This window comes from Triplophysa rosa, linkage group LG1 (genome assembly GCF_024868665.1).
Source record: "Triplophysa rosa linkage group LG1, Trosa_1v2, whole genome shotgun sequence".
NCBI lineage: Eukaryota > Metazoa > Chordata > Actinopteri > Cypriniformes > Nemacheilidae > Triplophysa > Triplophysa rosa.
The window spans coordinates 8,439,629-8,466,128 of NC_079890.1; the positions used below are offsets into that span (position 1 = coordinate 8,439,629).

Below are 26,500 nucleotides of genomic sequence, written 5' to 3' on the forward strand. Positions count from 1 at the left end.
TATACATTTTGCTCTTATGTAAACGTATTCAAAGTATACATTTATTATTAAAAATTATAATTGTATGTAATAAAATATATGTATGTCAGAAAAAAATATATGTATGTAAGAGAAGAATGTATGTATGTGTGAGAGAGTATAGTGAAAACGGAAGGTGTATGATGGAAACAGAAGGCAGGTCATGCAGACACGATCATAACGTTCAGGTGAGGGTGTGATCAGCATGGCTGTATGGAAAGCCATTTGGGTCATATTTTGTTATCAACCAGACGCCTGGTGTTCAGAAGACGCCTGGTTTTACGGCGTTTAACACTTACAGACCCTGCAAAGTACAGCGTTTTCTAGCGCATGCGCCGTAAATTACCGCATTTTCTATAATATTAAAATCAGCCCCGCCTTCTTTACACAGTCCAGTCCCTCCAATGAACAGAAAGACCTGTGTAGTAGAATGTCGATCTGAATAACGTTTCCTGTTTTTAACTTTATTGCGAATAATGTTTAGACTTTCATTATGTGATTTTCCATTGGGCACGTTTTTTTCAGAGTGTGTACGTACATGACTCTGTGTACGTTCATGTTTGTAAACTGCATTGACTTCTTTCATGAAGGTATCAGCCGCACAGCAGCACAGTATCGCTTTTAACGACAGGAGTTCGACTCCGCGGTCACTCTAAAAAAAAAAGCCATTTGTGCTAGGGATGCTCATATTGACCGTTAACCGATCGTTAAAATTTTGACCGGTTAATGCTATCAGTTAAATGATTTAAAAGGTATGTTTATTAAGTTGAATAATATTAATAATATTTTTTTATAATAAAAATAATTTAATAATTCGTTTTTAAATAATTATTAAATCGTACATGTTTTTAGTTTTCCTTATGGTGAAAGAAAAACATGCTAAGCATTAACTCACGGAGCATGCAGACGTGTGCGACAAGGTGTAAATGCCCTCCGAAACATTTTCGAGACAGATTAAAATCCGATCACGCAAGTCACTTGACGAAACTGGACACGTGTAATTCATCTGATTGTTGAGGCCACATTTGAACTTTAAACTGCGCTCCTCGCGCTGCACCGAGAGACGCACGCACCGAGAGACACGTCTGACTTTAAAACTGCGCAACTTGTGCCGCACGGAGAGACACGTGTGACTTTAAAACTGCGCACCTCGCGCTGCACGGAGAGACATGTGTGACTTTTAAACTGCGCATCTCGCGCAGCACGGAGAGAAACGTGTGACTTTTAAACTGCGCATCTCTGGCTGCACAGAGAGACAAGTGTGACGTTAAAACTGCGCATCTCGCGCAGCACGGAGAGAAACGTGTGACTTTTAAACTGCGCATCTCGCGCAGCACGGAGAGAAACGTGTGACTTTTAAACTGCGCATCTCTGGCTGCACGGAGAGACAAGTGTGACATTAAAACTGCGCACCTCGTGCAGCACGGAGAGACACGTGTGACTTTTAAACTGCGCATCTCGCGCTGCACGAAGATACGCATCCACGGAGAACCACATCTGACTTTAAAACTGCGCATCTCGCGCTGCACGAAGAGACACATCCACGGAGAACCACATCTGACTTTAAAACTGCGCAACTCATGCTGCACGGAGAGACACATCTAAAACGGTAATTTTAAAAGGTAAGAAGATGCGCTTGATTTATAACTGCGCAGCTCGCAAGTGACGTCACAGACCAACTAATCGATAATGAAATTCGTTGACAACGAATTTCATTATCGATATTTATCGATTAGTTGTTGCAGCCCTAGTTAACTTACATGCCGCTTTGTTTGTTTACATTGCACTGAAAGCTCAACTGTCACCGCTACAGCCTTGATTGTGAATGTACTGTAAGATTGGCTGTTTGGTCTCTCTGCCATAGTTAATCTAGTGTGTGTCGTGGCCTCCGTGTCTCTGATAAGCATGGCTCTTTAAGCTGGTGCACGCTGATGTAACTTTGATTTCATTTTGTGCAAGTTGCAATGTTTCTGTTCCATGCAACAGAAACATGCGGTGTAACGATTGCCTTTACGATTGATTAACCGTGACGTTTTTGTAAGCGCGGTTAATAGTAAACCTTGGTAATCGCTGCATCCCTAGTTATGAGTGGATAAATACTGCAGTGCCAAACTGACTGAGTAAATACAGTGCATGGTCGCTTTAATAACTTACTACTTCGCTGTTATACATAAAAAATTAGACTTTTTTACTTGAATAAAACACTGAAACAATTGTTAACAGTTTCTGTGACTGTACACAGCTTCTGATATGAAGCGCTGTTCAGTTTTTGATTGGGTGTCCGTTGCTAAGCATCTGGTCGTATCATTCTACCCCTGCTTTGTTTCACACTGCACACGTTTGGCACCACAGTGCCCTGCAAAAGTGGTGCTAACCCTTTTTCATAACCCCAGGTAAAATGCGTAAAACGTACATTTACCCGGGGTTAAAAGCTGGGTTTAGATAACCTTGGGGTAAAGCGCAGTGAGAAGTCTTAGAGTTGCATCATCAACTACTGGCCTGACATGCATAATACAGCGTTTTTAGTCGTTTGTTTGGATTCATGTAAACTAGGGCTGAAACGATTCCTCGAGTAACTCGAGTAATTCGATTACAAAAAATCATTGAGGCAATTTTTGTTGCCTCGAAGCCTCGTTTAATCCATTTAACTACTGTACACACGGAGCACTGCGTTTCCCCACGGTTATTAAACGCACAGCCTGCTAAACTCTATTCATGTTACAGGGCTCTCAAGTCTCACACATTCACCGTGAGACACACGCATTTTAGTCTGCTCACACGTATGTCTCATGCTGATAAATAGGTGATAGCTTATTGAAATGGTGAACTGCTATTTTACTTAGTTTTAGTCTATTTTGCGAGTGAAACTTGTTTTCCGGCTGCATTGAGTCCATAAAACTAGATTCGGACTAGTGGACGCCGAATCCTGTTATTTACACATGCCATCTATCTGTTCTGCATGTCTGAGGGAATGAACTGCATAGTTTAACGTGCTACACGCGTGATGCTCATGAATTTGTCTGCGTCTGCACTTTATGAGGACATGAACACATGAACTTCATCTCCAGAGTTGCTCTGAGAGTTTATTTTAGAACATTTTACTGAGTGAAGCCAACACACTAAAAACTAAGCGTCTTCCGACGACCTGCCAAAATAAAAGTCCGGTTAACTCTGTATTTTTATGTGGACAAATATATTACTATTTAATAGTAAAAGAAGAAACTAAAACTAATTTAGATAAACTAAATGCATCATGCATAAGCTGAAGTTAGTTGTTTACCTTTGAAATTACTCTTTCTATTTTTATTAATGTTTCTTATTTATACATTTGTATTAGGCCTATATTGCATTGTGAATGTACTATGGCAATGGAATGTACTAAATGGGTTTAGTTTTCACAGATATTAATGTATGCAATTTCTGCAATAAATGTTAATTTTTCTAAAAAGGAAACAAATTAGTTGTTCATTTTAAGAGACCTGTCTTATTTTCCTCTTGTATATTTAGAGCTCTTTAATAAAGAAAAAGTATTTATTATCCGAATACCCGATTAATCGATGGAAAATCAGTAGAATACTCGATTACTAAAATAATCGATAGCTGCAGCCCTAGTGTAAACGCAGATCGTTTTGACTATGTTGTCATGTAAAACTTTTCAAAAACGCAGAAACTTTTTGTTTTTCATTGTGTGAACAGGGTCATAGTTGCTTTTATAAAGCCTACATATAGGATATACATCAATCACAGTCCCATTGTTCTGAGAGGCTTTAGTCTAGTGAGATATTGCCCTAGGAGTTCAAAGGTGCCTCGTAAATTGTGGTTCCCCTCAATTAATCTACAGATGCAACAGTTCAAAGAAGTCTTCTCTAAATATTGTTTAACCTCAGTATGGTGGACATACAAGTTTCCTTTTACGTGAGACTTCATTTGCGGCTTCCACATTGCGGTTATCATTTTTGGCAATAGGCTTAGGATAGACATTAGTGTTTGTTGTTTCTGGGCTTATGTGTTTTGATTTGTCTACATTGTAGTAACATTGCTTGATAATACAATGTCTTGTTTGTAAATATTTAACTTCTACAGCTTTTTTAAACGGAAGAAGAGATGTGTGAGTGGAAAAGCTTTGTGTGAACATTAGGGTTGGGTATCGTTTTAATTTTAGCGATTCCGATTCTGTTTATCGAATCTGGTTGTAAGTGATTCTCTATTCCGATTCCAATATTTTTTGGGGAGAGAGAAAAAATAGCAAATACTAAAAGAAAAAAGTTTTTACCTTTTTTTCTTGCCACATTTAGGCTATAACCAGTAGGCTGTAACTGTTAACTGAATAGATAGAATAGAATGAGCTTTATTGGCCAAGTATGTTTCCACATACGAGGAATTTGTTATAGTGACAGAAGCTCCACAGTGCAACAGAAAGACAGCAACAGGACAGAACACAGATGATAAAAAAAAATAATAATATACAATAATATAGAAATAGGCAATGTACATAACAGCAAAAACACAATATACAATATAGACAATTATGTATGTACAGGTCTGATATGTGCAAATTTGGTGAATAAATAATGTAAAATAGAGTTGTGTGTTCCGCGTTTAATGTCAAGTGTTCATAAGATGGATTGCCTGAGGGAAGAAACTGTTCCTGTGTCTGGTCGTTCTGGTCCTCAGTGCTCTGTAGCGTCGACCAGACGGTAACAGTTCAAAAAGGGAGTGTGCTGGGTGTGAGGGGTCCAGAGTGATTTTACCAGCCCTTTTGCTCATTCTGGATGAGTACAGTTCTTGGAGAGTGGGGATGGTTGTACCAATGATACGCTCAGCAGTCCGGACTACCCTCCGTAGTCTTCTGAGATCAGATTTGGTAGCTGAGCTGAACCAGACAGTTATAAAAGTGCAGAGGATGGATTCGATGATGGCAGAGTAGAACTGTTTCAGCAACTCCTGTGGCAGGTTGAACTTCCTCAGCTGGCGAAGGAAGTACAGCCTCTGCTGGGCCTTTTTAACAATAGAGTCAATGTGAGTGTCCCACTTCAGATCCTGAGAAATTGTGGTGCACAGAAATCTGAATGACTCCACTGCAGTCACAGTGCTGTTCATGATGGTGAGTTTGGGGAGAACAGGGGGCTTTCTCCTGAAGTCCACGATCATCTCCACAGTTTTAAGTGTGTTAAGATCCAGGTTGTTAAGACTGCACCAGACAGCCAGCTCCTTGACCACCTGTGTGTAAGCAGACTCGTCACCGTCCTGAATGAGGCCGATCAGTATGGTGTCGTCTGCAAACTTCAGGAGCTTGACAGAGGGGTCTTTAGATGTGCAATCATTTGTGTAAAGGGAGAAGAGCAGTGGGGAGAGAACACAGCCCTGAGGAGCTCCAGTGCTGATGGTGCAGGTGTTGGATTTGAATTTACCAAGCTTTACTAACTGCTGCCTGTCTGTCAAGAAGCTGTTGATCAACTGACAGACAGGGGTGGGGACGGAGAGCTGTGCCAGTTTATTCTGAAGGGTGTCCGTGATGATGGTGTTAAAAGCGGAGCTGAAGTCCACAAACAGGATCCTCGCATAGGTCCCTGGTCTGTCCAGATGCTGAAGGATGAAGTGCAGTCCCATGTTGACAGCATCATCCACAGACCTGTTTGCTCTGTAGGCAAACTGCAGGGGGTCCAGTAAGGGACCAGTGATGTCCTTCAGATAGGCCAAAACCAGTCTTTCAAATGATTTCATGGCCACAGACGTTAGAGCCACAGGTCTGTAGTCATTAAGTCCAGTAATTTTGGGTTTCTTTGGGACTGGGATGATGGTGGAGCATTTGAAGCATGAGGGGACTTCGCACAGCTCCAGTGATCTGTTGAAGATCTGTGTGAAGATGGGGGCCAGCTGGTCAGCACATATTTTTAGGCAGGCTGGTGACACACCGTCTGGCCTGGTGCTTTTGTTCTTTGTGAAGACATGGCACACATCTTCTTCAGTGATCTGAATTGTAGGTGTGGGAGAGAGGGGGGTTGCTTAAGGTGTGAATGGTTGTGTGGAGAGGTGTTCAGGGCGGGTGTGGGGTGTTTTTTCAAACCGGCAATAAAACTTGTTCAAGTCGTCAGCTAGTTGTTGGTTCTCCAAAGTGCTGGGGAATGGTGTCTTGTAACTGGTGATATCTTTCAGACCTTTCCACACTGAAGCAGGATCACTGGAAGAGAATTTGTTCCTTAAGTTGTCAGAATAATTCCTGTGAAAAAACTGTGACAATTTGTCAAATAATTAAATAAATAACACTTCCATTAAGGAATAACCAGAAGCAATTACAAACCAAAACTATTTAAGTATAACACAAGATCATGGAGATGGCCTCATAAGTAACTGCATTTGGTACATTTTCAGAGCCTGTATTACAACATGTTGAAAAGTGTTGTGACCTTACAGACTGATTTAGATGTATATCACAAAACTTTCACATACAACGACAGAAGATAAATGTGAATATAGCTGCACAAATGGAATCGCACTTATAAGGCTACAAACCCAGCTATTTTTTTATGTTGATAATAGCAAGTGATTGGCAGGTGGTAAAAATGATTGTATGTTAAGGGTTTTCGATCTACTTCTAATGATTGTACATTCTAGGATATTCTACATAAACTGCATACATCCCACAGTGACAGTGGTTTTGGCGTTCTTAATTTTCATATCTTTTTCTCCTTCCCTAGTCTGACCAGCCCAGCCCGGCCAGCTCCAGTTCTAGCTCTGGCTTTGGAAATGGACTTAAGCGTCAAGGTGATTTTTTTTCCTGGCAATTGCATTTTATGGGTCAGTACCTAAAGAACACTGACATTCAGATTCCTGAAGCCTTCAAAAAGAAACCTGACCGTACTACATTAATGTTACATTTATTGCAATGCAGAGCTTTGTGAATTACTTGATTCTTATTGGTCAGTCACTGCATTCTGCAGTCAATTGTTTCTTCAACCCACTGAGCTGCATGTTTTGTTTACTGTTCTGAAAACCATACTTTTGCTAGTTTCTTGCTTTCTCTAATTTGTGTTGTTTTCTATTTTCATATTTTTCATTCTGCAGTTGTAAGATGTATGTAATTCAAAAAAATCAAAAACATTAAAGGAATGGTTTTGTATTTATTTATTTCTTCTTTTATTTAAGTGTTAGGTCCTCTACGTACAGTAATCCCAGATTTGCACTCAGATGAAAATGAAGAGGAATCAGAGGATGACGACGATAAGAATTTGGACTCTGACATGGAGCGACCACTGCACACGCAAATGACACATCATCATCGCAGGTGAACCTCATTGAAAAACATTGGGCCTGTGATAAAAGTTGACCAATTTGTATTATGGAAACCGGCATTACTGCACGATATCCTGTACTGCAACTAAATATCTGTATGATCAATATCTGTGACATAGGGTGAGTTTAAGTGATGGCAGTTACAGTGAAAATAGCTCCGCCTCTTCACCACTCCCCCATAATGACCCCCCATCTCCAATGAAGACCAATAATCAGGTAAATTGCAGTGATCATCTCAATTTCATTGCTGTAGTTGTGATGGTTCTGTATAATTCTTAAGCTTGAGATGGAAAATGTTACTTGTCATATTTATAGGAAAATAGTTTTTAAGAATGACCACTGACCAGTATTACTTCAATTGACCCTTCACTAAGCCCCGCCCTCCTTAGTTACTGTTGCTACACCTGTCAAGCTTTCACGCCTGGCAAGTGTATTACAGTATGTATGCACCGGTGTCAGACATTCCCAAGGAGATAATTAGTCATTTTTGGCGAACATGTGAAATATCTGAGAGAGCAAGACGAAAGGGACTGCAGTGTGCATTCGAGGGATATATCCATGACATAATATGCAACCGATTAGAAAATAATTTAATCAAAATTGAAGCTAAAGCCTATGAATGATAACATTCTCCCGCTTATATTTTTAGTAGCGCGCCAGCTACTGCTCACACGTCGTGGGTCTAATCTAACGTATGCCTTGGACGACCTGGCAAGAGCCAGAGATGCTGAGCTGAGCCATACATCATCAACAACACAAACACATTTCTGTCTTGCCTTTAATCATCTTATTTTACGTTCAAATATATGCATTATGAACAAAGAACCTTCATTATTTCCAACCAATGATGTGCTGAGTTAGCTAGCTAGCTAACATTAGCGTGCTCTTACCTTGGAGCAAACATAGGCGTTTTTGTTAATCCTGTCGACCTTTAATGGGACATTCTAAAATGCTTAACGTAAAAAACGCTTAACGTAGCTTAACGTACCTAAACAGCGATAAAGGAAGACCAAGTTCTGTCAAACCTTCCTTGTACTAAACACTTGCTGCTGTCAAAAGAACGAGCTCTTGGTCTGCGGATAAAGTGAATAATATCACGTTAAGCGTTCTCACCGTAGAAGTCCATTATAAGAGAAAACAGCTTAACGTGGCTTAGACAAATTTCTGTCATTTTAGTTGTAATTAATACTTCAAAAGCCACCGTGCATTGTGTTGAAAAGTGGCGTAGCCTACTCTTTAGTAGCTTTACGCCACGTTAAGCTGTTTCCTTATAATGGACTTCTATGGGGGAGAAAACGCTTAACGTGATATTATTCACTTTATCCACGGACCAAGAGCTCGTTCTTTTGACAGCAGCAAGTGTTTAATACAAGGAAGGTTTGACAGAAATTTGGTTTTCCTTGATCGCTGTTTAGTTACGTTAAGCGTTGTTCACGTTAAGCGTTTTAGAATGTCCCACATTTAGTTGTGAATGAGGCCTTCCACACTGGTCCGTCCACGTCTGGTCCGTCCACGGTATTTCTCCCCTTGGGTTTTAGGTTTTGGGAAGGGGAAAAATTCCACCACCCCGTCCAAACTTTTAGGATACTGGCTATCAGATTTACACAATCCATACGCACAACGCTTCGGCATGTTTCCCTCACTCGAAAGCTTGACAGACCTCCCGCGCCTAGTTACGGTTGCTAAACCACGATTGGCCTGTGGCGGTTTTCGGGCGAGGCTTAGCGAAGGGTCAATTACTAGAATTGCATGAGTAAATCTATACTGTATGTGCACAATATGTTGTTGCCATGTGTTTTGCAGTTTCGATTTGTTATTGAAAGACGTTGATGTTACTATTAAAAGTTTGTTGTGAAAATGTTGCAGTTACTCGAAGTAAAGAGTCCTATGAAACCGGCAAAGGTGGACAAAAATAAAAACACGGATTGTGACAAGGTAAGCAGTGTAGTTCTTAGCTCTTCTGTGTTTTGGTTGAACTTTCAGCTCTATGTGTTTGGTTGATCTTTTTGTATTAATTTAGTTTTTGTGTATAATGTTACAAAAATATGATGCATACAATGTGTATGAAAACTATTCAGTTCAAATTTGTCTATAGTGCCTTTCACAATTTTCATTTTCAAACAAGTGTTTGTGTAAATATCAAAACTACATTTAGTTGCAACTGAGATACGATAGAATTTTTCTCTTAAAAGATTTTTACAGAACATTGTTCAGAACATTGTTTGGCATGTCATATTTAGGAGCGTGATTTAAAAATCTAAACGTTTCTCTTTTCATTGATAAATATCTTGTACCACAGGCATACTTGGATGAGCTGGTTGAGCTTCACAGAAGACTTATGGCACTAAGGGAGAGGCACGTATTACAGCAGGTAATAAATGAGGGAACATGTAAGCTTTGTTCCAGTATCTTGGGGCCTACTGCTCAACTGCTTTCTTCAGTAAAACAGCATTTGGAACCTCATAAGTGTCTGATTTGGTATGCTTTACATGAGCAAAAACCTTGACAAATTTGTCTGTGCTTAAAATTTGATTTAGTTCCTTTAGTTCCTAACAGCATTTTGCTGGTTAGATAGCTGGTTTAAGCTGGTCATGTGCTGGCCAACGGTCTTAAGCAACTAGCTCCTGCTTAGGACCAGTTTAAATCAGCTAAGGACCAGCACATTACCAGCTCAAACCAGCTACCATGCTTCAAAACCTAACCAGCATTAAGGGTTGTTTGGTATATTTTTACGGTGCTGTAAAAATATATTATTTTCCTTAAACTTTGTTTTTCTTGTGTATATTATTATTAATAATAACACAAAACTATTTATTGATATTTGTTATTGATAATTTATGTACTGAGTAATACATGTTTGCTTACAATAGATGTTTCTCTCACATCGTCCACCATCTTAATTTTTTTCACAGATTTGTTTTAATTCTGCGATTGTTTTCAGCTTGAAGGCTACATGTGATGCTGTATTACAGTTTCCTCAAAACAAGGTGTTATAAAAGACAGCATAATTAGTAAGGATGGGCGATATTATATAATTTGCAATATACCAGTAGAAATTCCCCACGATAGGAATTAGTCTTCCCGCGATATAAACGATAAATCCTTGATGACATATTTCTTTGTGAGACCCATTCACAGCTCATATGCGGAGTGAAAACAGGTATAGCGGAGGGCGGACGTGAAGCTGAGAAAGAGTTTGCACTAAAAGAGGAGCTCTAACTCTCGTGAAGGATGGCACTGTATATGCATCAGAGTTAATGTTTAGTTTCACTTTCGTTTTATTTAATTTGTTTGTTAAGCATTTGTTGATAGTTATAATATATAAAACACCACAACATTTAGTTTGGCTAAAAGTCTTTATTTAAACATTCGCGTACAGCCCGTTTTGACATGATGTATATGGAGTTTTAGTTAATTTAATTCTTTCTTTACTACAACCTTTTGAAGTCGAATGTCACGATTATATTTACAAATATACTGTAGGTATATTTTAGCAGCCTGTTTGATTTGGGGTACGTTTTACTTTTTGATTAATGTTTGAGTTTCTGAGGCTCTAGTCTAGACTACATGCAGCTACTATCACTTGTAGCAAAAAAACAGCGGTGGATGGCGTTGTAGTTATATCGTCGTTATCGCAGCAAATACCAGAAAACACTGTGATAGAGTTTTAAGGCCATATCGCCCATCCCTAATAATTAGGCAGTGCACTAGATTTTAGAAAAGAGCTGTACAGTCAGAGAAAACACTGATTCGCAGCAGTTACTGGAAAGAACCTTTGCTTTTGAACTATATTCTGTTAGCACATGGTGACCTTTAGGGTGTAGGCGCTTAAAAATTTTATGTAGATGTTTGATGAAGCAAAGAGCATGGATGACGCTAGCTGTAAGTGTAGAAACCTGTACATTTAGTAGCCACAGCATTAGCATGTCAATGATTATCTGACTTTAATAAATCTAGCTGGTTTCTGCAGGGTTTCTCTCCTCAAGTGCCATATAAATGTTTTGAGGCCCATAATTAAGTTGATTATGTTTTGCTTTGATAGAATGGAGAGTAATACTTCTCTTATTCTAAGGGTTTGCTGTGCCCCTATCATGGTTAAACTCTGGAACACATCCCAGATGAGATCCAAACGGTACAAATGTACAACCTAATCAAGCTAATCCTTAAGAGTTTTGTGAAACATTCCACTTTCTTTGCCATAAGATATGGCATTGATTCTGGAATTGGCAAGCTTTTTGTCATTAAGCGGTCACAAAAAAGTCCTGTTTGGGATGAGTAGGAAACAAACATTTTGATTTTAATATATTGACAAGACAACAACTCTGACAACAGTCTTTTGACTTCCACCTCATTGTCTAAAAAATTAAAGAATGACAGCACATCCGCATTTTGCTCCAGATAGCGGTACGGGCGTTTAAACAGCTGAGTTCTATCTACAATGTCATAACAGGCCTCCGGGTCTCCTTGTGTTTCTGGCCTGTGTTCAGAAGTAATGGAAGAAATTCATTCCATATGTGGCTTTTGCTTTGTAGTGTGAAATAGATCAGGTTTGGGTCCCATTACTGCACAATTTAATCTGTGTGGCCACTCTACAGCCCCCTCTCTGTAATCACCATTGCAATCCCTTCTGAACTAGTGTGGGCTGGAACCAATAACAGGCTGGTTTGCAAACGCATCTTCCTCGTTACAATCAGATACAACGTATCATGCAAAGAGGGGCTCCTTGTTTTCAGTAGAGCCTTTTTCAATATGCTAAGGTAGAAAAGAACAGGGATGGCAACATATTCAGGAATATTTATTAATTTTTACCAGTGTGGTACTATACTGAGGTCAATTTTAGGTATTTACAGTATTTAGCACTTTTTGGGTGTCAGTTTGCCTTACCTTTTGAGAGAAGTAACAATATAAAACTAGATTTCTATTTGTTGCTTGCCCATGCGAAACTCTACTACAAGATGTTCTAGATGATGACTTGAATATTGCTGTGTGGTTGCTTGGATATTTAGAGAAATTACTAGGTGGTAAGGCGAAAGAGTCCACTTCCATGTGCTTATTGTACACTCGTCCCTATAAATGCCTCTCTTTCCTCTCAAAAGTCTATGGAATTTTATCCACCAGGCTAAAACTGTGTGTACTGTCACTTTTAATATTCTGAGGAATTTAGGGATCATCATGCAGTTGCACAAACCTTGTGCATGCATCACATTTAATGCTTGTACTTAAATTACTATAAATCTTAGGGGGGCTTAGCCCTGTAGTTCCTTTGACTTTATATTTATGCATATAACATGCATATAACAGTAGCTTGGTGGGGTAGACTCATTAAGACCGAAATAATCATTTGGTTTAAGACAGGTTTCGGTAAGGCAGAGTATATCAAAACTGTTGTCTGTGATCATTTCATTTACAATATCTGCCTTTGAATTTAGTGATCTAATGTTAAGTAACCCACACTTTATGAGTTGGTTTTGCTCGTTTATTACATCAGATTTTTCTCAGACTTTTACCTAAATTATTATTTAGTTATATTATTCGGGGGACAGATACGGTCTCTATGCATTTAGAAGCAGTAACATTTTTAACAGTTGAGTGGGAGGAACACAGACTATGGTTAAAGTTTTGACTTACCGGTGGGAGATGTAGTCAAACAGTGCGTAGCGTCTTTGAGATGTTGTCAGACAGAAGATCCACTCCGGTGCTGCTGGGGTGCAGGCCGTCGGAGCGGAAAAGCCTAGGTCGCTCCCAGAACAGATCAAAATTATTAACAAAAGAGCAGCTTCTGTTCAATACACCATGACATTAACCATTGATTAAGCGCAAATAGTCTACTGAACTTTTCATTCCCTCGTCAGTAGGTAGGAATGTACGGTGATCCTCGCCGTGGGCGATGCGTTGCGTACCATCTCGATCAGACTCCTGAAGTCCCTCTTCAGGATCTCTGACTGCCGCATCCTGACATCATTCACCCCCGTGTGCAGCACGACAGCTCCGATGTTAGCGTCGTCCTTCAGGATCGCAGGTACCTGCGCAGAGACACCAAGAACACGAGCTCCAGGAAAACAATGAGTGCGCACCTTACCTTTAGTGGAGGAAGTGCGTACATTTACAGACGATTGAGTCTCCGGTGACCACAGCGTTGCATTCTGTCTCGCAGAGGGCCGCAAAACGGTTCCTGGTCAGGATCTCAAAGACCGGTGGTGGCAGTTGGGTCATCACTCCGGTCCTGGCTCGTGCCTTTCGCCGTGGGTGTGCCGGTGCAGGAGTGAAGTTCATTTGGGCTGAACGTGTTCTCGAAGCCTGGGCTCTGTGCAGAGAAACACACGGAGTAGAAGTGGTAGGAGTATTACAATCGCAATGAAAACTTACCGCGGATTTCTGAGCGTCTGCTTCTCAAGTAAATCCTGGATCTGCTTCTCCACAGCCTCCGATTCCAACTGAAGTGCGAACGTTTCCTCATCTGCACTCAGAGGTACAAACACGTCTGAAACATTAGCCATTTAATAATGAGAACAGTGTGTTAAGCAGTAAGCAGGCTGGTAATGCTAACAGCCTGAGGGCTAATAGCGAATGATCCGATAGAAATAATTTATCAGTGCGTTTAAGGACGATTTTGGTATGGGATATACTTAAGGATAAGTTTTACCCTCGGTGAATAACAATTTAAAACACAAGTCTTAAGATATAACAAGAATAAACAATGTATTAAGAATAAATTTGAAAGAGCTCCGGCTCAAACCACGCGCTCTCAGCAAACAGGAAGTGACGTAATCCCGTAATTCTCCAATTCTCCATATAGTTCAGACAATTCTGTACAAATTCAGGCATGCACACAGAGCACATCGAGAAAGCAGTTTCATATCCCACACACGCTAACCTTTTTTTAATTCCAGATAAACTCTGTCAACCGTCTTCTCTGTCAGTAACATCTGTGACTGTTGACATTTAAGGCAAAACTATAGTCCGGCTGTCCGCATGACGTAATTTTTGTCATCAGGACGTCGCGAGACAGGTTAGTTTTACCCTACTGATGCCGTGTTGTTGCGACAGTAATCCTGCTCAGTACAAGAGGAAACGCAGGTTCAGACATTTGGTTCGTGCGCTTGGCTGAGGAGCCACTGGCGCGAGGCTACCGTCTGCGGGATTACGACTGAACACCTCTAAATTGGAATCCCTCCTGAAGGCAGCGATACCGCAGCGCCGCGGGAAGCTCAATAGGCCACGGATAGCCGGGGGCCCGTCCCCGGCGGAGAGCCTGACGCAATGGGACCGGGGAGAAGCCCTCCCTCTTCCGAAAGAAGCTAGCTAGGCCACGGATAGGACGGGATGCATACAACAGTGCATGCGGGAACATTTTTTGAATCAGCCGAGTCCACTCGGTGACGTACTGCGCTGGGACTGTGTGGGTCTGGTCTGGTTGGTCTTGTTTTGTGGTCGATGTCGGACAACAGAGGAATAAAGTTAATTATGCCATTACTATTTTTCCCTGGTTGTTCCTCAGTTGTCTGTTGTTGATCGCGGAATGGGACCGGGTTGGACCTGCACGGTTTCGGCGGGTGGGGCTTCCTGGGTCACGGCTCGTGGGCTCTCCCTGTTCTTCGTTGACGTTGCTCGGTGGCTTTGGTCGGGGTCACTGAGTGCAGCTATGACACGTCAGAGGAGATCTGGCCCTCCCGGCTGAGCCTGGTTTCTCCCGAGTTTTTTTTTTCTCCATTTATTCATCATTGGAGTTTGGGTTCCTCACCACAGCAGTGCAGTGTTGGCATGCTCACCGGGAGACTGCATTTATATATTTATTCATTTATTTATTAGATATTATTTATTAGAATGATCTTGCTTGGTCTATAAACACCATGCACTGTGCTGTGTTTTACCTTTCTGTGTTTTTCTTATTTGCTCCTGTAAAGCTGCTTTGGAACAATGCACATTGTGAAAAGCGCTATATAAATAAAATTGAATTGAATTGAATTGAACTGCGCATGTGTCGAACTCATCTATCCGTGCTTATCCGCGATTGAGTATGCTCAAGAAGCTGTGTGGACTGCGCTTAGCGTGAAGGTGCTGCACACAACACGATAGAGAGTGACTCCAGCATCAACATGCTGCGTGCAACTCTTCAATGAATTAATCTGTTAAATAATAAAATAAAAACATAAGGGGAATCATGAAAAATCGCTTGGTAGCGGCTAGTGTTGATATTGTGGTAGGTCGTCACAAATAAATCAATCTATAATTGAGAGCTGTTTAGGGGGGCTAAGATGACAGAGGGGGGAGCTGAAGCCCACCTACAAAGGGTCTAGAACCACCCCTGCTATAAATTTGAGTAATAGTAATAGGGAACTGCAGAGATGAAGTATTTTTGTAATCAAAACCTGGAAGCGAGTTAGCATGTTAGAACTTCTGGTTCCATCGCCCTAAAGTCAATGGGTATTTTGAATGGGTTTTTGGTTAAATGCCTAAAATAAGGTTTGTGGTTAACATTGTGGAAATTTTTCACGTTTTAATCTATGACATAAACCACACCAGTTATAACCTGCTCATGATTTTTAAAGCTTCTTAAAAACGGCAGTTGCTAACAAGTTGCTCAAAGTGACTATTGGCGGGGAGATTAAACGTCATTAAGTCAAGTCAACTTTATTTATATAGCGCTTTTTACAATTTTCATTGTTACAAAGCAGCTGTACATGAGACATATTGACTATAAGCTAAACATTTAAAGTTATACATGTAAGAACAAGAAAAGATGAAAACACAGAAGACAGACACACCCACATACAAAACACGCCACACACACAATATGCACACGTACTAACACACATAGACACACACTCAAATGTGCAGACAAACGGATGCGCACGAATACACACAGACAAGCACACACACAGACACACACTCACATAGACACGCACTCACAGTGAAAAACACACGTTTAAGATGAAGGAGAGAGAAACAATGGTCAAATATTAAACAGACCTTCAATTCCTATATGCAATATTAAGTAAAAATTTTTAATTCTAATTCTAAAGCAGCCCCTCTGGCCAGGCAAATAGTGCAATACAGTATGCAAACGGTGGCGAGGAACCTAAAACTCCAATGGAGAAAAAACCAACCAGGGGATTCCAGTTCCCCTCTGGCAAAAGCTGCTGCCTCTGCACAAGCTCGACAGTGCTTGCACAACAAGGCTAAATAAAAATAAATAAACTTAGTAATAAGGTAAATTATAGATTTAAGATTATCATTAATAATCTAATAGCATTTGAAATTTTGTAGTGAAGACGTGTCAAGTCGCCGTGTCTTTCTTTATCCAGCTCTATCATCTCAGCTCTTGTCAGGTCGCCGCTTCCCATTCTCCGCTCTACCATCAGGTCAGGCCATGAAGACGTGTCAGGTGACCGCGTCCTTCTTTATCCAGCTCTATCATCTCAGCTCTTGTCAGGTCGCCGCTTCCCATTCTCCGCTCTACCATCAGGTCTGGGCATGAACTGCATCCTGCCAGCTGTGGTAACCTTGGAACAGTGAGACAGGACATCTGAGAGTAGAGTACTGTTCTGCACTCTTTGATGCAACAAGTACATCAGTTGTTATTGGAAGTATTCCTGGTTCCGGTTGATCTAACTAATGCAGCCTAAACCCTCAGAGGATTTATAGTATGGAAGTGTAGTGATTAAAAAGATTTAAAAAATGCCTCTTTAGTCTAGATTTAAACTGACAGAGTGTGTCTGCCTCCCGGACAGCGCAGGGAAGACTGTTCTCCAAAGTTTAAGCGCTAGATAGGAAAAGGATCTACCATCTGCACTTGTTTTGAAATTCTTGGTATTACCAACTGACAGGACGCCTGAGAGTGTAATGCACGTGAAGGACTGTAATACAAGAGAAGTTCACTCAAGTACTGTGGAGCTAAATCATGTAGGGCTTTATAGGTAATAAGCAAGATTTTAAAGTTAATGCGATGCTTTATAGGTAACCAGTGCAAGGTTGACAGAACCGGGCTAATATGTTCATACTTTTTTGTACGTGTTAGAACTCGAGCTGCCGCGTTTTGGACCAGTTGGAGATTTTGTAATAAGCTTGCAGGGCAACCACCTAACAGTGCATTACAGTAATCTAGTCTTGATGTCATGAATGCATGAATTAACTTCTCTGCATCTGATAGTGACAGCATATGACGTAGTTTAGATATATTCTTAAGATGGAAAAACACAATTTTAGCGACATGGCTCTCAATTGACAGATTACTATAGAATAGAATGCCAAGATTCTTTGCTGACGACGAGGGTTTTATGGAACATCCGTCAATAGTTAAGCAGTATTCTTGGTTGTTACGTATGGCGGTTTTCAGTCCAATAAGTAACACTTCTGTTTTGTCCGAGTTCAGTAATAAAAAGTTGTTACTCATCCAGTTTTTTATATCAACTATGCATTCCATTATTCGATGGAACTGCTGTGTTTCATGAGGCTTCGAGGAAATATAAAGTTGAGTACATCAGCATAACAGTGAAAGCTAACTCCGTGTCACATTATTATATCTCCTAGAGGTAGCAAGTATAATGCGAAGAGCAGAGGCCCTAAGACTGAGCCCTGTGGTACACCGTACTGGACTTGCGATTGCAATAAGATTTAAACCATTTCAAATCTATTCCCTTAATGCCAGGATAATTTTCGAGTCTATATAGGAGTATGCTGTGGTCAATGGTGTCGAATGCAGCACTAAGGTCTAGCAGCACCAATAACGAGATACAACCTCGGTCAGACGCCAAAAGCAGATCATTTGTAACTCTGGTCAAAGCAGTCTCTGTACTGTGACATGCTCTAAATCCAGACTGGAATTCTTCATTGATGTCATTCCGTTGGTGGAAAGAACATAATTGAGTTGAAACTACTTTTTCCAGGACTTTAGATATGAAAGGTAGATTCGATATAATACCAAGATGGCGCCGCAGATGGCTGCCTCGGTGTGGAGCTCTCCAGTTGTTTTAGTTTTTTTATTAGTTTGTCCTGTTTTATGTTTTTCCCATACAATCAGTTTCACAAGAGATGAACTGCTGAACATTCGGCAGTGCACACCATCTGATCTTTTACCGGTTTTTGATTATTCTGACGTTTTACTTAATATCGTAGTCTGAGGTGCAGTGGCGCTGCTAAAGCGCTCCAGGACACGCAAGTGTGGGTAGCAAGCTGGCGCGCTAGTCAGGTTTATAAAGCGCGGCTTTAAAACTGCACTGCCTAGCATACATCTGGCGAATCTGCGCTCTCTGCCAAACAAAATGGACGAACTTCTTCTACTCTACCGAACAAATAAGGATTTTTCAATCTCTGCTGTTTTGTGTTGTGTGGAAACGTGGCTGAATGACTCCATCCCGGACAGCGCGCTGTTCAGAGCGGACCGCGACGCAGAATCAACGGGGATATCGCGCGGTGGTGGGGTATGTTTCTACATCAATGAAAAGTGGTGTACAGATACAACAGTGATGAAGAAGGTGTGCTGTCTCGACCTAGAAGCACTCTTCATTAACTGTAAGCCCTTTTACTTGCCACGAGAGTTTTCCTTGTTCATTTTCGTGTGTGTTTACATTCCACCGCAAGCGCACATGAGCGTGGCGTTACAACAGCTCACCGATCACATCTCGGACACTGAGCAACAACACCCAGACTCTGTTATTATTATTCTTGGTGACTTTAATCAGGCAAAACTTACACACGAGCTGCCAAAATACAGACAACACATCACATGCCCTACCAGAGACAAAATATTTTGGACCATTGCTACACCACAATAAAGAATGCATATCGCTCTGTCCCTAGAGCAGCTTTAGGACTGTCTGATCACCGCCTGGTTCACCTTATCCCAGCTTACAGGCAGAAACTAAAATCTGCCAAACCTATGGTAAGGACTGTTAAAGATGGACTAATGAAACAGAGCCGGCCTGTTTCGAGTGCACCGATTGGACGAGCTCACAGAGACTGTAACACTATACATCAGTTTCTGTGAGGATCTGTGCATTCCTACTAGGACTTACTTAAAATACAACAATGATAAACCATGGTTCTCAGCATAACTCAGACAGATTCGCCAATGAGGATGCCTACAGAAAATGGGACAAAGTCTTGTACAGGCAGGCTAGGAACACATTGACAAAGGAGATCAGAGTGGCTAAGAGAAATTACTCTTAAAAGTTGGAAAACCGGTTTTCAGCCAACGACCCTGCGTCTGTGTGGAAAGGACTGAAAGACATCACTAACTACAAGCCACCATCCCCCAATTTTGCAGGCAATCAACACCTGGTCAATGATCTGAATGACTTTTACTGCAGATTTGAAAATGCTAACTTTACACCTCACACCAACTATGACATTCACTCTACACAACACCTATCACCTTCAGTCACCCCACCTCCTGCACTTCAGATCAGTGAAGAGGATGTGTGCCGAGTCTTTAGGAAAAAAAAGACAAGAAAAGCACCAGGCCCAGATGGTATCTCCCCAGCCTGTCTTAAAAGCTGTGCTATTCAACTGGCATTCATCTTCTCACAGATCTTCAACAGATCACTGGAGCTGTGCACAGTTCCTTCCTGTTTCAAGCGCTATACCATAATCCCCATCCCAAAGAAACCCAAAATCACAGGACTGAATGACTACAGACCCGCCGCTCTCACATCTGTGGTCATGAAGTCATTCGAGAGACTGATACTGGCATATCTGAAGGACATCACAGAACCCTTACTGGACCCCCTGCAGTTTGCCTACAGAGCAAACAGGTCTGTTGAGGATGCAGTTAACATGGTGCTGCATTTTGTCCTGAAACATCTGGATAGACCAGGGACCTATGTGAGGATCCTGTTGGTGGACTTCAGCTCCCCATCACTGTCTGGTTTGGCTCAGCCACAAAGTCAGACATCAGAAGACTACAGAGGACGGTTCGGACTGCTGAGAAGATCATTGGTGCTCCCCCACCCAAGAACTGTATACATCCAGAGTGAGTAAAAGGGCTCAGAAAATCACCCTGGACCTCTCACATCCAAGCCATCATCTCTTCACAATGCTGCCGTCTGGTCGGCGCTACAGAGCACTGAGCACCAAAAAAACCAGACACAAAAACAGCTTCTTCCCTCAGGCCATCTACCTCTTGAACAGTTAAATGTTTTTACCCACCGTGCAATTAATAACTCTGTGCAATAATAATTAAGTGCAGTATTAATTATATCCTCCAGATAATACACTGTACATTTTTTATACAACTTTTTCTGTAAATTATATTTCATTCTGCTGTATATAGCACATACCTTGTACATACAATAGTCTATTCTTATTTTTTACTTGTACATATTTACATACACACATAGCTTTACTCTCTATATCTTTTATATCATTATCTTATGTTTATTGTATTGTGTTATGGTCTCTGTGTACTGTTGTTGCTGTTTCTGCTCCTGTCACCAAAACAAATTCCTTGTATGAGCAAACATACTTGGCAATAAAGCTCTTTCTGATTCTGATTCTGATATAGGCCTGTAGTTAACTAGTTCTCTAGGGTCGAGTTGGGTTTTTTTGACAAGGGGCCTTATAACAGCCACCTTATATGCTTTAGGCACATGTCCTAATGTCAGAGATGAGTTAATAATGCTAAGAAGAGGATCTATAATTTCTGGTAGCATCTCTTTCAGTAGATTTGTAGGTATAGGATCTAGCATGCATGTTGTTGATTTAGATGATCTAATAATTTTAGACAGCTCATCTTGATCTACGGTATAAAATAATTGCAGTTTCTCCTTAGGGGCACTGTAGTTAGTTTGTTCAGCAGGTTTCACTTCTGGTTGCATTGTTATAATTTTTTCTCTAATATCTTGGATTTTATTTGTGAAGTATTTCATAAATTCATCACTGCTATGCTGATATCCAGAATTAGAAGTCGCTGACGATTTATTTTTTGTTAGGGAGATGTATGGGTCTGTAATACTTATAATTGGAGCATAAAGGCTAACATCGATCACAAGAGGCACCTCAGCCAATCATATCCGGTGTCTAGTCTCCTTGCCTGCGGTGATAGCATTGGCCGTTACGAGTTTTTAGCTTAAGGTAGCAGGCTTTCCATGTAGTGGATTTGGTAGTACTCTCCATGCAACAGCGTTTCAGTTTGATGACGCCGCGGGTGCGACAGGCAGGCATCCAGACTTTGAAAAAGCTATTTCACTTTTTACAATTTAAATGATAAAACGATACAATGGCAACGATGTAACGCAGCTGTAACGTATAGTTACCTGGGCTTGGAACTATAATCTAATGACTATTTTAGGAATTATAACGCGTTAAATTACTCCGTTTCCAAAAAAGTAATCAAACTACAGTAATGCGTTACTGCCCAACACTGGTCCGGACACATGTTGTCTAACGCCCATGGAGTTAAGAGTGTCTTTGAAAGCCATTCCTAAAGCATCTGTATCATTATCTACATGGATGATAAAGTCACCAACGACAAGGACTCCATCTGCGGCCAGTACTAGTTCTGATACGAACTTTAATAAAATCTGTGTGGTGCCTTGGAGGCCTATATACAATAGCCAGAATAAATTTTAAAAATGTTTTATCCTTAGTATTAGGTGTTGATACATGAAGTACCATGACTTCAAAAGAATTGTATTTAGAGTTAGACTTCTGGGAAATGCTAATACATACAAATCTCATATGCATACAGATCTCACAAATAATGCAAAATGGACAGAAATCTTTGAATATTCATTCACAGAGTATTTACTGACCTGGGAACACGTTTTTAATAAAGTTTGAAAATGTTGTTGGAGGTGACATTAATATCGAGCTGTGGCGAACCACAAGTAATAATGAGACATTCACCAAGGTACTGTACCTTTAAGGAAGGGAGGAGTTTTGTTGCTGTTCCGGTTTGAGATGTGTGTGCTGTGTTTTGACTTCACTCGCTGTTCGGTGTGGGATATATTAAAGTGAAGAATAAGCGGATCCGACACATCTTCGTCTCTTGTCTCCTCATTTATTGTACTCCACAGAGCGACTGTAGTCTGTTTATAGCCTCATGTTAGCTTATTACTTCTGGGGGTTGTATTTAGGCTATAAAAATAGCAAATATTGGGTTAATCTGGTAAATTGATCCTGGTAGACAAAACATGTAAGTATCATACACCTTTGTTAATCACAGAGCTTATTTTTTGCGATTTTTCAAAAGTCTATGGGAAAAAATCCATAGGCTTTTGGTCGAGGGAACTAGTGCAGCTCTAACTTCCGGGTTGGCCTTCAAAAATACGTCATCTCTGCAGCAATCTATACTTCCATGAAATACTGTATATGCTCTTAATTCTTATTTTCTGTTTGTATTTTTGCAGATTGTAAACCTCATTGAAGAAACTGGACACTTTCACATCACAAACACTACCTTTGACTTTGACCTCTGCTCTCTGGACAAAACCACAGTGCGGAAGCTGCAGAGCTACCTGGAGATGTCCGGATCATCTTGAAGATTTGTGCAGCTGGCTGCCATGAAGAAAATTGTGTCTTCTTTTGCTCCTCCCTCAATTTTTCCTATTAAACAAGAACTCAGGCAATGGAAAGGACCCCATTTCATTCCAGAGCTCTTCTCATTTCATATGCTTCAGAATTTGACAAAACATACTTAACATGAGTTTGGACATTATTTTGGTTAACCAGGACTCCACCCAAAAAGCCTTGATAATTCAACATTGCCAAAAATGTTCTTGCTCCAAAACACAATACATTTCTTTATGTTGTTATTCTGTATGAATGTTTGCTAGTTTTTTGTGCAAGTTTCAATACTGCCTTACCATAATGTCTATTTATTGAGTACAAGTTTCAAGTGCGTGCGTGCGTGGGTGTGTGTGAGAGAGCAAGTGATATTAAACTTTTGCAAGCACTTGGGAACAATCTCATTGGCACTGTATGGTAATGAAACACGTTTTGGACATCAGTTTGTCTCAAAAGTATTTCATTTATCTTGGCGCTGTTGAAAACAAATGCTGTACATAATGTTAAATTATTAGTTTTAAGAAAATTCTGATCAGAGGTTGACTTTAATCCCTATTAAACAAATTGCAGCTTGTCAACATTTTCTAATCAATATCAAAAGTAAAATGTTGACATATCAATCATATTTTAAGGATTAGTGTACACTTAAAAGACAAAACCCAGTGACCTCAAATCCAAATGTTTAACTGAAAAAAGTGGTTTCAGTAAAAGTATGTTGTATCTTCTGATGTTATTTATTTTTGTTTAAAGACTACAGTTCTCGTGGCTGTTCTTTGGTTGCCCCGAATCAGTGAGAACTAGACAATTACATGCTTCTAATTTGGGAGTTTTTTGTGAAACTATGAAAATCAAAAAGATATCAAAAAGGTAAGTTTGCTCCATTGTACTCCTTTTTTTTTTTTAGATTAATTGACGGAGGCCAAATATGAATAGATTATGCAGTTAAATTTTATCCCCCAAGCTCTAAGCAAAGCAACTTTTTTCTAATTATATAGTGTTAAATCAAATGTCAGAGATATAGATATTTGGGGATATCTGGTGGCAGTGGTTCAGAGGGCAGACTAAAAAATTGGCACTGTGTGTAGTGGATCGATTAAAAAAAAACGTTTTTGATTGAATTTTGATTTATTGTGTTGCTGAATGAAATTATGCCTTGTACACTTTATTTTCGTTTATTTTCCAGATTTAGTTTCTCAGCCCAAAGAACTTTTAGTTTAATTATCATTATATAAAGTTTGTGTATATAAACTTTATATGTGACAAAAATTATGATCTTTATTGGAAAGCACTGACCACCTTCCAATTGAAAGTTCTTGACTGTGATATAATTTCCAATGGATTGTTGTTGATGTGGACTTATTGACCAGAGAATATTTTATCAATGATAAGTTGACAAAAAAATATTTTGCAAATACAAATGACCTGGTGAGTATGAAATGACCTGAATCTACTTGATCAAAGAATAAAGTGAGTGAGTTTAAATAAGTTGGGCCTCTTACAAAAGGATCTTAGCAGCAATGAATAACCTTCTTTGGTTTCTCAAAGAACCATTTGTTTCTTACCTTTTCTTAGTCTAAAGAACCCTTTTCCGTTGCAGAGAACCTTTTGTGAAACAGAAAGGTTCTTTGGCTGTTAAATGTTCTTTATGGAACCATTCAGCCAAACATGGTTAGTTATTTTCAAGAGCGTAGCGAGTAACCAAAAAATAAACATTAAAGTGTTTTTATTTGCATACCATTTAAAGCATAGTTTAAATAATAACTTCTTCCGATGACAGAAGTTTAAATGCTTTTGCAGTACCGGTACATTTACTGTGTTGCTCTATATGATATGTTCAGTCTTGGCAGTCTCGTCACAGGCCTTTGAGAATCTTATTCCAAGCCTAAAGGCCATTGCACATTGAGTCCGAAATTTACGTCCAAAATTTCCGCACATTAAAAAATAAATATAACCTCACGTTGTGTCAATCATATTTAAACACTGCCTCCGATATTTTCGTTCGTCATAAAAAATTTAGTATTTTACGAATTACGCAATACGATTTTCTATGTTTTTCGTATCCGTAGCAAGCATTTTGAGAGGCGTTTTGACAATTCAGACACCGTATAAACAAGCACCAAATACGAAAAAACACGAAAATTTCAGACCGTATGTGCAAAGAGCTTAAGAGTATACAGGGGTCGGTTGCATAAACTGCTTAAACTAGTCTTAGAAGTTAATCATCTCATTTTTCTTCAAGACTGGTCATAACTTATTTAAATCAGTTACATAAAAAGGTAGATTGGGCTACTTGAAATATGAAAAGTAAGACTGATTAGTCCTAACTAATTGCTAGTCAGTCAGACTAGTTTTTAAGACGCAGACTTAACTTATTGGCTAAGTTTGTGCAACTGGGCACAGTTTTAAACAACTTCATGGATGTAGTTTAATTAAATGTATAGTCAGCCTGGGTTCAAATCCTTGATCTTATTTCTATTTTGAATATGGGAACAGTGTTTACGTTCTTTTAACGTTGGCAAGTGTGGGTGGCCTGCAACAATGAAAGTATACACTTTGTGTCAGCCATAGCCTTTTATAAAAAGGGAGATGATCTGTCTTTATTACATTGGGTTAATGATTACACTGTTGGCGTTTGCCCAGCAGTGCTGCCAGAATTTTGTTAATACAAGATTCTTAATGGCAACCATAAGGTTAAAATGTAGATGTGGACGTCACTTAAAACGAAATACGTATGTGTGTATTAATTCTTTACTGCTTAAAAACTGACTTTTCTAGGGGTGCTAGTCATTCAGTTATAAGTTTAAATCTTTCAGTGAATGTGTAATCGTGAATGGCTCGAATGCATTACAGTACTGTTAAACTTTGCTGTGACATTGCTTGATTCGAGCTTTACAAATCCTCTCTTGTTCAGTTGTTCACAGAGGCTGAGCTATGGCAAGTTTGAGTGTATCTCTAACAGGCTTATGGTTAAGCCACTTCACTTAACACCATTCCACAGAGTTCATGGGAGAGCAGCTGGCTTGGCATCGGGCTTCAAAAGTACTACAGATGTCAACAAATCTTTATGTACTATGTTATGGGGTAATTCAATATTCATAATTTCAGCTATCTTCAGTAGGTGGTCAGTTTGTGTTTTGAGTAAAAAAAATTGAATTATTCTGAAAAGTAATTTCTGGGGAAAATATGCTGTTATTAGATTGACATGACTCACACCAGTAATTTACTAAGGAATATATAAACCATGTGTTTCATAACCACATATAGTGTGAAATGTTCTGTTAGTCTTAATGTTAACAGAACAGTTCTGTATAATTATTTGAATTTCTGACTTTTTAAACATGAGTTTGATAAAGAATACAGTGATAAAAATGTTTCTGCACTTACTATAGCAGTTTTTATACTGTGCTGGGATGAGACGTGAGAAAATCATTCAAATTGGCATATACTATTAGCAGCTCTCTTGATCTAAAATTGTAATTTTGCAATGAAAGAAAACTATTTTTTCCACCAAAAAAATGAATTGAACAAAATCCTTAAGATAAAAATATAACTCAACTCAACTTTATTTATATAGTGCTTTTTACAATTTTCATTGTTACAAAGCAGCTGTACATGAGACATATTGACTATAAGCAAAACAATTAAAGTTGTACCTGTAAAAACAAGAAAAAGGTGAAAACACAGA

At 39.7% G+C, this 26,500-nt stretch overlaps 1 protein-coding gene across 1 annotated transcript in view; it reads left to right on the forward strand.

Moving 5' to 3' along the window:
* mllt3 (MLLT3 super elongation complex subunit) overlaps positions 1-24,277 on the forward strand; it is a 96,519-nt gene extending 72,242 nt beyond the window's left edge. Inside the window, exons 8-13 of the mRNA XM_057340134.1 lie at positions 6,717-6,783; positions 7,165-7,303; positions 7,431-7,527; positions 9,178-9,246; positions 9,611-9,682; positions 22,659-24,277. Of these exons, the coding sequence (XP_057196117.1) occupies positions 6,717-6,783; positions 7,165-7,303; positions 7,431-7,527; positions 9,178-9,246; positions 9,611-9,682; positions 22,659-22,790 (576 nt within the window). The 3' untranslated portion in view covers positions 22,791-24,277. The remainder of the gene's footprint in view (positions 1-6,716; positions 6,784-7,164; positions 7,304-7,430; positions 7,528-9,177; positions 9,247-9,610; positions 9,683-22,658) is intronic.
* Positions 24,278-26,500: the final 2,223 nt, after the last annotated feature.